The sequence below is a fragment of the Eretmochelys imbricata genome, chromosome 1, assembly GCF_965152235.1.
Source record: "Eretmochelys imbricata isolate rEreImb1 chromosome 1, rEreImb1.hap1, whole genome shotgun sequence".
Lineage (NCBI taxonomy): Eukaryota > Metazoa > Chordata > Testudines > Cheloniidae > Eretmochelys > Eretmochelys imbricata.
In genome coordinates this window covers 207434850-207448358 of record NC_135572.1, presented here as the reverse complement: position 1 = coordinate 207448358, position 13509 = coordinate 207434850, and the positions used below count along the sequence as shown (strand labels likewise).

Genomic DNA, 13509 nt, shown 5'->3' with positions numbered 1-13509 from the left:
TGTTGGGTCATCCTTCAGGATAGGTTGTAGATCCTTGATAATACGTGGGAGGGGTTTTAGTTGGAGGCTGAAGGTGACGGCTAGTGGCGTTCTGTTATTTTGTGTGTATAAAAACATCTTCTGTATTTTCCACAGTATGCATCCGATGAAGTGAGCTGTAGCTCATGAAAGCTTATGCTCAAATAAATTGGTTAGTCTCTAAGGTGCCACAAGTACTCCTTTAAATTTAACAACCGGTTCCAGCGAACTGGTGTGAACCAGTTCCAGCTCACCACTGTTTAGATATACATATAGTGAAAGCAAGAATAAGATTACTATCAAAGAACAGAGCGGTAAGTGATAGTGAGTGAGCATATTGGAAACAAATGGTACATATAAAACAAAATCACAACACTCTTTCTAAAACTAAACTTAACTACCAAGGCATTCCTCTGTCTTTGACAAGTTCGCTTATCCCAAGTCCTTTTCCCAGAATTTTCAACCAGGTTGGCCGAGATCCCTTTTCATAAGATCAAGCCTGCTGGCAGCTTGTCCTCAAAGACTAAAGGAATAACTGGGGATTCAGCTGCACCCCAGATACAGTTTCAAAAGTTCATTGTCTTACTCCTAACCAGGATAACCCCTACTGGTTTTGTTTTTTCTCTGCAACCTCAGCAATATATTGATTAGTATTTTGCTCAGACTGTAAATGGGTGTCCATTCTGAACCACACAATACTTAATTTGCACATGACCAGCCAGAGTGAGATAAGCGTCTCTTTCCCTCCTTTCTCCCCCACCTGCCAGGAGCATGTGGATTACCTTATGGTGACCAGTCCTAACTCTCAGAGCTAGAGAACATGATTTTTAGTATATATGCATAACTCTTCACATATTTTCTGAACATACATCTCACAAGAATGATGATGATGAGTGTGAAACAGGCTTTCATTAGAGACCTTACATGATGTTCTTTGGTGGACTGGTATGTACAGGGGACTCCTGTAACCCTTACTTACACTGTGCCCTCTGCCAGTAGGGATCAAGAGGTTCTTAGGTAACAAATTCAGATTGCGCATAGTGGGCTAGCACAGAGCTGGTGCTTTGATCTTCATTCCATTTGCTCTGCCTTCTCTGGTTTCACAGTGAGGAGAATAGGTGGAAGCCAGATCAGAGCTCCTGCTTTCCCTGTCTGCTTTAGACCTGGGGAGAGGTAGGTAGGTGTGTGTGTGTGGAGGAGGGGGGAGAGAACTAATGCTGGATGAATGGACTAGAAGGTGGATAGAAAGCTGGCTAGATTGTCGGGCTCAACGGGTAGTGATTAATGGCTCCATGTCTAGTTGGCAGCCGGTATCAAGCAGAGTGCCCCAAGGGTCAGTCCTGGGGCCAATTTTGTTCAATATCTTCATTAATGATCTGGAGGATCGTGTGGACTGCACCCTCAGCAAGTCTGCAGATGACACTAAACTGGGAGGAGCGGTAGATACGCTGGAGGGTAGGGATAGGATACAGAGGGACCGAGACAAATTAGAGGATTGAGCCAAAAGAAATCTGATGAGGTTCAACAAGGACAAGTGCAGAGTCCTGCACTTAGGACGGAAGAATCCCATGCACTGCTACAAACTAGGGACCAAATGGCTCGGCAGCAGTCCTGCAGAAAAGGACCTAGGGGTTACAGTGGACGAGAAGCTGGATATGAGTCAACAGTGTGCCCTTGTTGCCAAGAAGGCTAACGGCATTTTGGGCTGTATAAGTAGGGGCATTGCCAGCAGATCGAGGGACGTGATCATTCCCCTCTATTCGACATTGGTGAGGCCACATCTGGAGTACTGTGTCCAGTTTTGGGCCCCACACTACAAGTAAGATGTGGAAAAATTGGAAAGCGTCCAGTGGAGGGCAACAAAAATTATTAGGGGACTGGAACACATGACTTGTGAGCAGAGGCTGAGGGAACTGGGACTGTTTAGTCTGCAGAAGAGTAAGTACATTGTAGTAAGTACATTTGCACCCCATTTCACATATTAATCATTTTGCCCTATGTTCAACAATTTAGCGATATACAAAATTTAATTTCCTATTTTGTTAAACTTAATTCTTAAAATTAAGTAAAATTCATTTTGTCTCAATGCGTTGGCTACAGAATAAAAAAAACATGTTAAAATATCTAATAACTGATGGATGACTAATTCAATGGAATGGAATGACATTTTCAGCTGTGACACTTCGTACAAGTTGAATACATAGTGTAAAGATGCGTTAAGGGAAAGCCAAATGTGTACTGGAAAGATTAAATAGGTAGACAATAGAAAGAGAAAATGAGTGCACATAAAGTAAGAAGCCAAGTATGTTGCTTGAATACTGAGATGATGACTCCATGAGGCAAGGGTGTGAAAATGAAATGACAACAAAAGGATGCAGTTTGGAAGGAAGATGGTAATGAAAAGATGAAAGTTACTGTGTGAACCATTAGAAATAAAAGAATAAGGAAGAAAAATAAGAATCAGAACCACCATACAACTGAATATGATAATGTAAGAATATGCCATATCAATCCAAATATGGAGTGAAAAGAATTATGGCATAGAATTTTTGCTTAGAAAATAATTAAAAGCTAAAGAAGCCCAGAAACGTAGAAAATCCAAAAGGAGCAAGTGATGTCTATGAAAGGAGGAACCTGTAGAGATGACATTCTCTTGAGCTCATGCTCAAATAAATTGGTTAGTCTCTAAGGTGCCACAAGTACTCCTTTTCTTTTTGCGAATACAGACTAACACGGCTGTTACTCTGAAACCATTCTCTTGTCAAGCATCTTGTACAGGTCACTGCCAAAAACCAGACTAGATGGACCACACGTCAATTTGATGACACAATTCCTACATTCCTAAGTTTGGCTTTGTGGAGCTAAACTATGAAAGCATCGACAGAAAAACGATCCAACTATTTTCACCAATAGGAGTCTGGTTTTCTAACATACCTCATACCTGAAGGGTCTGTTCTTTTTCTGACAGTTTGGCAACACCTGGATGGCTTGTTATGCTGTAGCGGGGCACTCATCCTGCTCCGGCCCTGAAAGGTTTAAAAGCCAGCCCTTGGAGAGGGCTGGGGCTGAGAGCCAATAAGAAGAGCCTGGGAGGCAGCCAATCAGGGCCAGGCTGGGCCCTATAAAAGAGCTGCCGGGCCATAAGGTAAACAGTCTCTCTCTAGCTTTGAAGAGAGGTTCACTCCAGCCTTGGAGTGGGAAGGACCTAGCTGCCTGGGAGCATGAGGTACCTGAAGCAGAGCAGTGCTGGGGAAGGGCAGGCATAGCTGGGAAGCTCTGGCCTGGCAACTCCCCAGGCTGAGGCCTTGTTAAAGGCCCTAGGAGGTACTGGGGCCGCAGAGGTGCAGCCCAGGGATAGGCAGAGGCAGCTGGTCCAACCCCCTTGCCAATAATGAGTGGCCATTACAGACTGCAGTTTGCCCCAGAGAAAGGGGGCTAGATGACGACTGGCAGTAGCCACTGAGGCCAGGTGAGCATAGGGGGAGGGGGTTCCCCTGGGATGGGAGACCCAGAGAGCCGGGGTACTGCTGCGGGGCAGAACCCCAAGGTAAAGGGCATCGGGGTCCAGGAGGGACATGGGGGCCTGAGGCAGGCTAGACACCAACCAGCAGGGGGTGCTCTGAGGGCTGGAAAAGAGCTAATTCCCAAGGCAACCAGCAGGAGGCGACATGGCGGTGCTCGATCTGCTACATATGCCAATAAAGTCTCACCGAATTGAGCTGAATTGATACAGAGTGCTCATCTGCAAATGGAAATGTTGATTTGCACTCAATTCTTCTGCCCATCAGAAGGGCGTGCAGATTCCTCGTCCATCTCTGCCTAACGATCCAGAAGACACTGAACTATTACCTATGTGCTAACAGGGAAATGGCTCACAAGCTGATCCAATACCACTGCCTTCAGGGAACAAGAATCTTAGATCTTGTGGGATTTCTGTCCACCTCACACTGAGGAATACAAGACCCAGGGATGAGACTCCTGCCCAGACAATTTTTAAAGTTGGGAACCCTCCCCCCAACTATTTAGGTATTCTTCATACATTTAAAAAAAATAGGGAGGAGGGGTGAAAAAACAGTTCCTGCATGAATATCCTCCCAGAAATCTCCTTTTATCTCTTTCTGTTACCCATGAGCTATATTTGTATTTCTCTGAGTTGGGTTATCCAGTCTGTTTGTGTTTTGCTGAATGCCATGTACATATGAAACATTCTCCAAATAAAAAAGAATTCTGTGGAACACAAGAACTGAATCTTCATCTGATTTTCCAACTTAGTTACAAATTGAAAGAGATACGTAAGAATATTACATACTAAAACCAACTGCTACTCAGCCTCTGGGTCTTTGTGTAATATATAAAACCTATTTAATAACTTGCCTTTGATATTAACTTATGAAGTAGAACTATCCAGTAATGATAACAATGCAGTGTATTTCCTAAATACAGTTGTAACTAGAGCTGAAACTTTTCTTAGGCAAAATGTAGATGTGACAAAACCAAAAAATTCTCATCAGTTACGCTAAATTGTTCATGTTTTAAAAAAAGCAAAAGAAATTCCAAAAAAGTCAAAATGAAATGTTTCAATTTTTCAGTTTGAGATTCTTTTGTTTAGAAATTTCCTTCCATTGTATTTTTAAAAATTTTTGATCCAAAACTATTTTTTAAATTTTTTCGGAATTTCCAGTGAAACCAAAAAATCAGTTATTCATACAGCTCTTGTTGTACACATGCATGCTCGGTGTGGTGCTCTGTCCCCCTCTAGTGGTAAGTAGACCACACAGAGGATGATGAGTCTGCTCCAGCACTGGCTAGAGAGCTGGGTCTTTTAGCTCAAGCAGTAACAGCACATGCATTCAGACTTGGAGATCCCAGGTTTTGACACCTACTGCCAAGGTGGCATGGCTTTAAGTACTATAGTATATTGCATTTCCAAAACTAACAATGCCTTTCAGATATATCTTCTGCTTCTTAAAAGACTACTGAATTGTCCTTTACTCTGAATGAGTGGGAACTACTTACCTCATCGTAATAAACTCTTAAGTCTGCTCTTTTTGATCGCAAGTCCCAGAGTACTACTGTCCCATTTTCATAGCCTATTAATAGCTGGGAAGAAAAAGAAACATGATTATCTTCTCAACTCTAAAATACATTTTAAAATATTTATGCAGTCTATAATTTTGTATTTTTTTTCTAAAATTAAGTTTCTAGCCCTCTTTCACCTACAGATAGAGAATAATTTCAGTTTTGGTGGAAACAATAGAAACAATTATTCCCCGGACAGAAAATTCTTCTTTTAGTGAGAGAACAAAACTTGAGCATGGACAGTAAGAAACAGTTAAAATTATGTTTATTAGACTAATTTGACAGAGATGTGGTGTACAAAGGGACATTTCTGAACACAATGGTCACATTTTAATGGTCAATACACACCACAGTAGGAAAACCAGAGTGATATGTTGGTTTGTGATGACCTTTGTAAGGTTCTCTGAGGATTCTGATCATCCTTGGGAAGTTCACCTGGATGTTGATGAGCTTGACAAAGTTTGCCTGGCCACTAGTTCAGGAACATTCAGTCCTACTTCTTGTTCAGCCAATTGCTCAGACAAACAAGTTTGTTTACATTTACGGGAGATGATGCTGCCCGCTTCTTATTTCTTATTTATTTCTTATTTATCTCACCAGAAAGTGAGAACAGGCATTCACATGGCACTTTTGTAGCCAGCATTGCAAGGTATTTAGGTGCCAGATATGCTAAGCATTAATATGCTCCTTCATCACCATTCCAGAGGACATGCGTCTCTGGACCTATGTCAAGAGACATATGAATCTTTAGCGCATCTTTGTCTTTAGGAGATAATGCTGCCCGCTTCTTGTTTACAAACTTGTTTGTCTGAGCAATTGGCTGAACAAGAAGTAGGACTGAATGGACTTGAAGGCTCTAAAGTTTTACACTGTTTTATTTTTGAATACAGTTTTTTTGTACATAATTCTACATTTGTAAGTTCAACTTTCATGATAAAGATTGCACTACAGTACTTGTATTAGGTGAATTGAAAAATATTATTTCTTTTGTTTTTTACAGTGCAAATATTTTATATAAATAAAATTGATATATTTGATATAAAAATAAATATAAAGTGAGCACTGTACACTTTGTATTCTGTGTTGTAATTGAAATCAATATATTTGAAAATGTAGAAAACATCCACAAATATTTAAATAAATGGTGCTCTTTTATCAACGGTGCAATTAATCATGATTAATTTTTTTCCTTTCCTTCCTTGAAAGCCCTACTTAGGACATAACCTATAAAGTGATGAAGGTACCTCTGCACCACATACAATTTACTCTATTATTCCATGGGGCAGCCAATAACCTAAGTGTCACTATATAATATGGTAGCATGTCTACATAGAAATCCTCCTATGTCCAGTTCAAGAAATTACAGCAACAACAAGAAAAGAGAAAAAGATTAGTTTGATGACATATTTATGAACGCAATTTTGAAACCAATGTTCTGTGATGCACTTCATCCATGAAGAAGAGAAGGTGGAGAGGCTGGCATCTTTACACAGCAGAGTTACAGTACTTTGGGTACCCTGTGAACTTCCATACTTTGAAATGTTTGTATGTTTTGGAATGTAATTTGTCATTTTTAATGTTTATTTATTTGTTTTACAAGATAATATTTGTTTAAGTTACTTGTAACATGACTCTGAATTTCCTAGTTTTCTAATAATTATCATAGATTGTAAGGCCAGAAGGTCAGCTCCCAGACTGCTGCGCTGGGCATCACAAAATGGGGAAGAGATGGCCAGCCGTCTGTGGAGATAGAGGTGGTTAGGGACTATTTAGAAAAGCTGGACGTGCACAAGTCCATGGGGCCAGACGAGTCGCATCCAAGAGTGCTGAAGGAATTGGCGGTTGTGATTGCAGAGCCATTGGCCATTACCTTTGAAAACTCGTGGCGAACCGGGGAAGTCCCGGATGACTGGAAAAAGGCTAATGTAGTGCCAATCTTTAAAAAAGGGAAGAAGGAGGATCCTGGGAACTACAGGCCAGTCAGCCTCACCTCAGTCCCTGGAAAAATCATGGAGCAGGTCCTCAAAGAATCAATCCTGATGCACTTGCATGAGAGGAAAGTGATCAGGAACAGCCAGCATGGATTCACCAAGGGAAGGTCATGCCTGACTAATCTAATCGCCTTTTATCATGAGATTACTGGTTCTGTGGATGAAGGGAAAGCAGTGGATGTATTGTTTCTTGACTTTAGCAAAGCTTTTGACACGGTCTCCCACAGTATTCTTGTCAGCAAGTTAAGGAAGTATGGGCTGGATGAATGCACTATAAGGTGGGTAGAAAGCTGGCTAGATTGTCGGGCTCAACGGGTAGTGATCAATGGCTCCATGTCTAGTTGGCAGCCGGTATCAAGTGGAGTGCCCCAAGGGTCGGTCCTGGGGCCGGTTTTGTTCAATATCTTCATAAATGATCTGGAGGATGGTGTGGATTGCACTCTCAGCAAATTTGCGGATGATACTAAACTGGGAGGAGTGGTAGATACGCTGGAGGGGAGGGATAGGATACAGAAGGACCTAGACAAATTGGAGGATTGGGCCAAAAGAAATCTGATGAGGTTCAATAAGGATAAGTGCAGGGTCCTGCACTTAGGATGGAAGAATCCAATGCACCGCTACAGACTAGGGACCGAATGGCTAGGCAGCAGTTCTGCAGAAAAGGACCTAGGGGTGACAGTGGACGAGAAGCTGGATATGAGTCAGCAGTGTGCCCTTGTTGCCAAGAAGGCCAATGGCATTTTGGGATGTATAAGTAGGGGCATAGCGAGCAGATCGAGGGACGTGATCGTTCCCCTCTATTCGACATTGGTGAGGCCTCATCTGGAGTACTGTGTCCAGTTTTGGGCCCCACACTACAAGAAGGATGTGGATAAACTGGAGAGAGTCCAGCGAAGGGCAACAAAAATGATTAGGGGTCTAGAACACATGACTTATGAGGAGAGGCTGAGGGAGCTGGGATTGTTTAGCCTGCAGAAGAGAAGAATGAGGGGGGATTTGATAGCTGCTTTCAACTACCTGAAAGGGGGTTCCAAAGAGGATGGCTCTAGACTGTTCTCAATGGTAGCAGATGACAGAACGAGGAGTAATGGTCTCAAGTTGCAGTGGGGGAGGTTTAGATTGGATATTAGGAAAAACTTTTTCACTAAGAGGGTGGTGAAAGACTGGAATGCGTTACCTAGGGAGATGGTAGAATCTCCTTCCTTAGAGGTTTTTAAGGTCAGGCTTGACAAAGCCCTGGCTGGGATGATTTAACTGGGAATTGGTCCTGCTTCGAGCAGGGGGTTGGACTAGATGACCTTCAGGGGTCCCTTCCAACCCTGATATTCTATGATTCTATGATTCTATGATCATTATGATCATCTAGTCCAGGGGTTCCCAAACTTGGTTCACGGCTTGTTCGGGGTAAGCCCCTGGCGAGCCGCAAGACACTTTGTTTACCTGAGCGTCTGTAGGTCCGGCCGCTCGCAGTTCCCAGTGGCCGTGGTCCGCCCTTTCCCCCGCCCCTTCCAGTGTTGAACCACACAACTTTTTAATTGATTATAGGACTTTACCAGTGCTTAATTTGTAATGAAAGAGGTGCCGGGGCACAATTTTTTTACATTCATAACTGATGCAGCAAGCCCAGAGGTGCCAGGGCTATGAATTGCCAAGCCTAGAGGTGCAAGGGGTCAGCCATGGCAAGCCCTGGCACAGATTAAGCACTGGACTTTACCCTGTGGTTATGAAGCTTCTTTTTCTTGCATGAAGGAAGGTTTTCAAAAGCCTTTTGAAAGTCTAAAATAAATGAATCAATCAATCATCACATCATTTGGATAATTTTTTCAAATAATTCTGTCTGGTTAGATAATTTATTCCTACAGAAATCATGACAGTTCACCAATATCACATTATACTCATTTAGTGTAGGAGATCCTACATTTTAATTATTTTCACCACTATTTTTCCCAGTACTAAGGAAAGGGTCATCCCGGTTTATAATTCCCAGAATAATAATATATTTCATTTTTTTAAATGCTGGGTGTACAACTGACTATCTTCCAGTCCTCTAGTACAGCATTTATTTAGATTTTTCCATCACCTATTTTAGACTCTAGGCACTTCACATTATTAAAAATACAAAGTTCAATATAAAATCTAAAAAATACCATATGCTTTGCTTAATTAATGGACTATCCCATAGTAACAGCGTCAACTGGCCATCCATATCCCAACAACCCAACACCCAAATCAGAAATGCACACTTAGACCCCACAAGACCCTCAATCCACCTTTATCCCAAATGCATGCAACATGGGTTTTTAGGAGTAAATAACATATTTTTGTCAATAGTTCATCTACTTCATTACTTCTTTCAGTATAATCACATTAATATAATTTAAACCCATTTAAGCCTGGGTCTAAATTACACATTATTACAGGCCTTATTACTTTTTATTTAAATGATCTCAGTTTAGTTTTTAACTAAACTTCGACTTTCAGTGGGAGTTGGGCACCTCGCTGCCATCTATGTCTTTTAAAAATCTCCCTGTAAAAATCCAATTTCTTTTGAAGTTGGTTATGTGCTTTGCCTATGAGAACAAATATAGTGTGTTCATTCTGGTTACGTTCAGTTTCTCCTTTCTCCAAGCTCTGCAACCCCTTCTAGTCCTCTCCACTTTCCACACCATACCACATATGAAATTGCTATGAAATAGCATAAAAGCAACTTTATTTAAGGAAACTACTGATTTTTTGGTAAGTCAAATGGAGAAGACAAAGTCACAGTCTATTATTCTTTTTGAATTATGGCATAACTTTGGTACAAATGTCTACATTGTATAATACTCACTTATAGAATCACAGGGATTTATCGACACACTGTAAGTACCAACTCCTGCATGCACAGGTACGGCTGAGTTTTCTGCTAAATCCCTCAGAACACATGCAATTACACAATCACATGCAAGACAACAACTTAATACCACCATAAAGATACATCACCATCCATTGGTGGCGATATTGTCTACACTGATCATTAAAATTTTTCCCCCTCTAATGGAATACGAATTTAAAACAGAAACTCCTATGATTCCAGGCAGTCTGCCATCCCCACAGGTTCCATGTTGATCTGCCCACTCAATTCCTATATTCATGGAGACATCACTCATAATTTGATTTAGCTGATTAGTGAATGCAGAGTTCATGTCCTCAGGTTATACCTATCTGTTGTGGACAGACTGTCTGAGAACTGCAGTCTGTTGCGATTCTGAGGATATCTTGGCAATTCCGCCTTCACAACTGGTCTCCCATTACAAGACACAGAAACATGCGGAGGTACCTCCAAATCCTCCTCTGCATTCCTCTGGGATGGTTGTTGAACATCCTCAGTGTTTGCACCCCCCCACACACACCCCTTCAATGAATCCGTGCACCAGTTCTCGATGCACTATAAAGGAGCAAGCTCTTGCTTTTAGTATCAGCAAAAATAAGGTGTTTAATTTTTAAATTGCTGTGTAAGGTCCCCCCCAAAAAGGACTATAGGATTTTTTCAAGGCTGCTTTTTCCTGTTGCATAGCTACACCTTCCCTCCTTCCTGGATGGCCACATAATGCTCCTTTTCTGGTATCTTAGGCCTGCCATGCTCATTTCTGGCACATCTGTTCCTCTACCTTTAGAAACGCTGTTCTCAGGCCACCGATATAAGTCTTCGCTGTCTCTCTCACCCACAGGTGTCGGCTTCCTCCGGGCCCCGGGGGTGCTCAACCCCCTGCTCCACCCACGGCCCTGCCCCCACCTGACCCCTTCTGGCAAGTCCCTACTCCGTCTCTTCCTGCCCGCACCGCACCCCGAAACCTTTTCCCCACCTCTCCCGCCCCATCCTCCGAGCACACCGCACCCTTGCTCCTCCCACCACCCCACAGCGTCCTGCATGCTGTGAAACAGCTGACTGCAGTGGGCAGGAGGCACTGGGAGGGAGGGGGAGGAGTTGATCAGCAGGGCTGCTGGCGGGCGGGAGGCACTGGAGGGGAAAGGGGGAGCTGGCTGCTAGTGGGTGCTAAGCACCCGCTGATTTCTTTCCGTGGGTGCTCCAGCCCTGGAGACAGCACTTATGTTCTCACCTGTGAAGGTGCAGGGGGCCTTATCAGTTCTTGTTGCCAGAACATGAAGTCCCAGGGAAGCATGGATTTGTGGAGTCCATAAACAATCTCATAAGGGAAGTAATAGATAGTTGAATGCTGGCTGGTGTTTTGTGCAAAGATAACAAAAGTTGTTGTAGAAACCCGGTCTCGTTGGTCTTCACTAACTAATACTCTAAGCATAGAACCAATGGTGCAGTTTACTCTCTCTACTCCCCCATTAATCGCAGAGTGGGCTACACTGGTCCTCACCTTAGTTACCTGGAGTTGCTAGCTGGCAAACCTTGTATAATAACTGTGATTCAGATTCTTTCCCCTGATCATTGCAGATGCCGCTTGGTTGGCCAAACTGCAACACTACATATTTCATCAATGCAGCCGTAAGTTTATCAGTCCTTTTATCCTTCAGGGACTTCTCCCCCACATACTTTGGGTAAGTGTCCTAGACTGCCAGCAAATACTGATTTCCAGTTGGTGTTTTTGGTAGTGGGCCTTTCAAGTCAATCAGTATGAACCACCAGGGCTTATTAGGTTGGGGCATTCCCACTTCTCTTTTTGCAGGTGCTTTCCTTTCTTGACAGGTAAGAGAGAGGAAAGTAACTAGTCATTAACATCTGCAGCCATGCCTAGCCAACTTGTTGGATTCTCGGCTCAGTGTCTTTTCACTCAGGTAACCTGGTGCTTTGTTATCACTGAAGACACTCCAATACTGTTCTCTGAAAGCTTGCTGGCAAGACAACCCTGTTACCTTCTGTGTCCCTAGGCACCCTTGTATTCACACCTGACACACTAGTGCAATGATTTGTGTACAAAGTATGCCTTATGAAGTGATATTTGAAAACTAACACCACACTGGTCAATAGTATCATTGTAAAATATATGTAACAATGCTGTATGTGGAATTATGGGTACTCACTCATATTATACTTTAAAAAGTTTGTGACCTAGGCTATTTCTACACTAGCACTTTTGTCAGTCAGTGAAAAAATCACCCTCCTGACTGTCATAAGTTTCACCGACAAAAGCGCTGGTGTGGACAGCGCTATGCTGGTCGGAGATGCTCTCCTGACAACATAGCTGCCACAGCTCTTTGGAGATGGTTTAATTATCCTGACAGGAGAGCTCTCTTCCATCGGATCAGAGTGGCTACACAGGAGACCGTACAGCAGCGCAGCTGCAGTGATACAGCTGTGCCGCTGTAACGTCTGTAATGTAGACACAGCCTAAAAGGAGTTTAAATCAGGCATGTCAGGGGAGTTGATTAACAGGTTTTTTTCCAGAGAAAGGAAAGCAGTTGGCACCTCAAACCACGCGTGGCCCAAATCATTTGTGTCAGAGATTGCAGCAGGAAGAAATAATTTGCATAGTAGCTACCATCAGTGGAGAGGAACCAGCAGACAAACCAGAAGCCTTATCTTCCACACCTCATGGCTCCTTTGCTCAGCATGAACTAATTAACTTTATCTGGGAGTACCCATCAAAGAATACATTTCAAAGGTTCAGTGAACTATAACAAGAGGGAAGCGAATCCTAAGTTAAGCTTCTTTTTAAGGAGACTAAGAACCCAAGCAGTTTGATCTCTGTGATGGGTCCTGGCCAATAAAAAGATGGAAAGAAGACTGTGGATGAGAGAAAAACCATTTTGAACAAAAACTGTATTTTACTAAATTAAGTTTTAGATCTTTAGATGCCTGTTTTCACTTTTAACTATTTGTAAGGATCTCTAATGTCTTTTACCTGGTGTAACTTAATCCATGCTCTTTTGTTAATAAACTTGTTTTGCTTTCATTATAAATCATGAGTTCTGGATAAGTTCAGTAAAGTGTGTGCTTCTATTTAGTTGACAGGTGAGAAAGTTACTGTCTCTGTAGAGGCAGCAAGCCTAATGCTTTTTCTGTGAGGGTCCAATGAGAGAGACAGGACCTTGCATGAGGATGATTTTGGGGCAGATTTAAAGCTGGAAGGCTACTAATGTCGGCCTCTGAGGAGGATCCAAGTTGGACATAGCCATGGTGAGGCTTGTGGGCCACTGGCAGGTTGTTGGGGGTCAGAGCTCTGAACTAATGCTGCATAGCCACAAGATACCTCGGGTTACAAGGCAGATGTTGACTGAATCCTTTACTGGCCTGGGTGAACCCCAAAACATCACCTTAGCATAGTTGGCAGGATTTACGCACAGTTTGTTGTTTAACTGAGGTTCACACTTTCACCACTGATAAACTGGCTTTAAGTGATTCACAAATCAGAAGGTTGAGAACAGGTTAAAGAGAAGTCATTATATTTTGTTTGTTTCAAGTAAAGAA

The 13509-nt window shown here is 42.6% G+C and overlaps 1 protein-coding gene across 3 annotated transcripts in view; it reads right to left on the bottom strand.

The window, feature by feature from the left end:
* STXBP5L (syntaxin binding protein 5L) overlaps positions 1-13509 on the bottom strand; it is a 433225-nt gene that overhangs the window by 148944 nt on the left and 270772 nt on the right. For all 3 annotated transcript variants that reach the window (XM_077807341.1, XM_077807339.1, XM_077807340.1), the window contains exon 7: positions 5035-5118. In XM_077807341.1, the coding sequence (XP_077663467.1) occupies positions 5035-5118 (84 nt within the window). The remainder of the gene's footprint in view (positions 1-5034; positions 5119-13509) is intronic.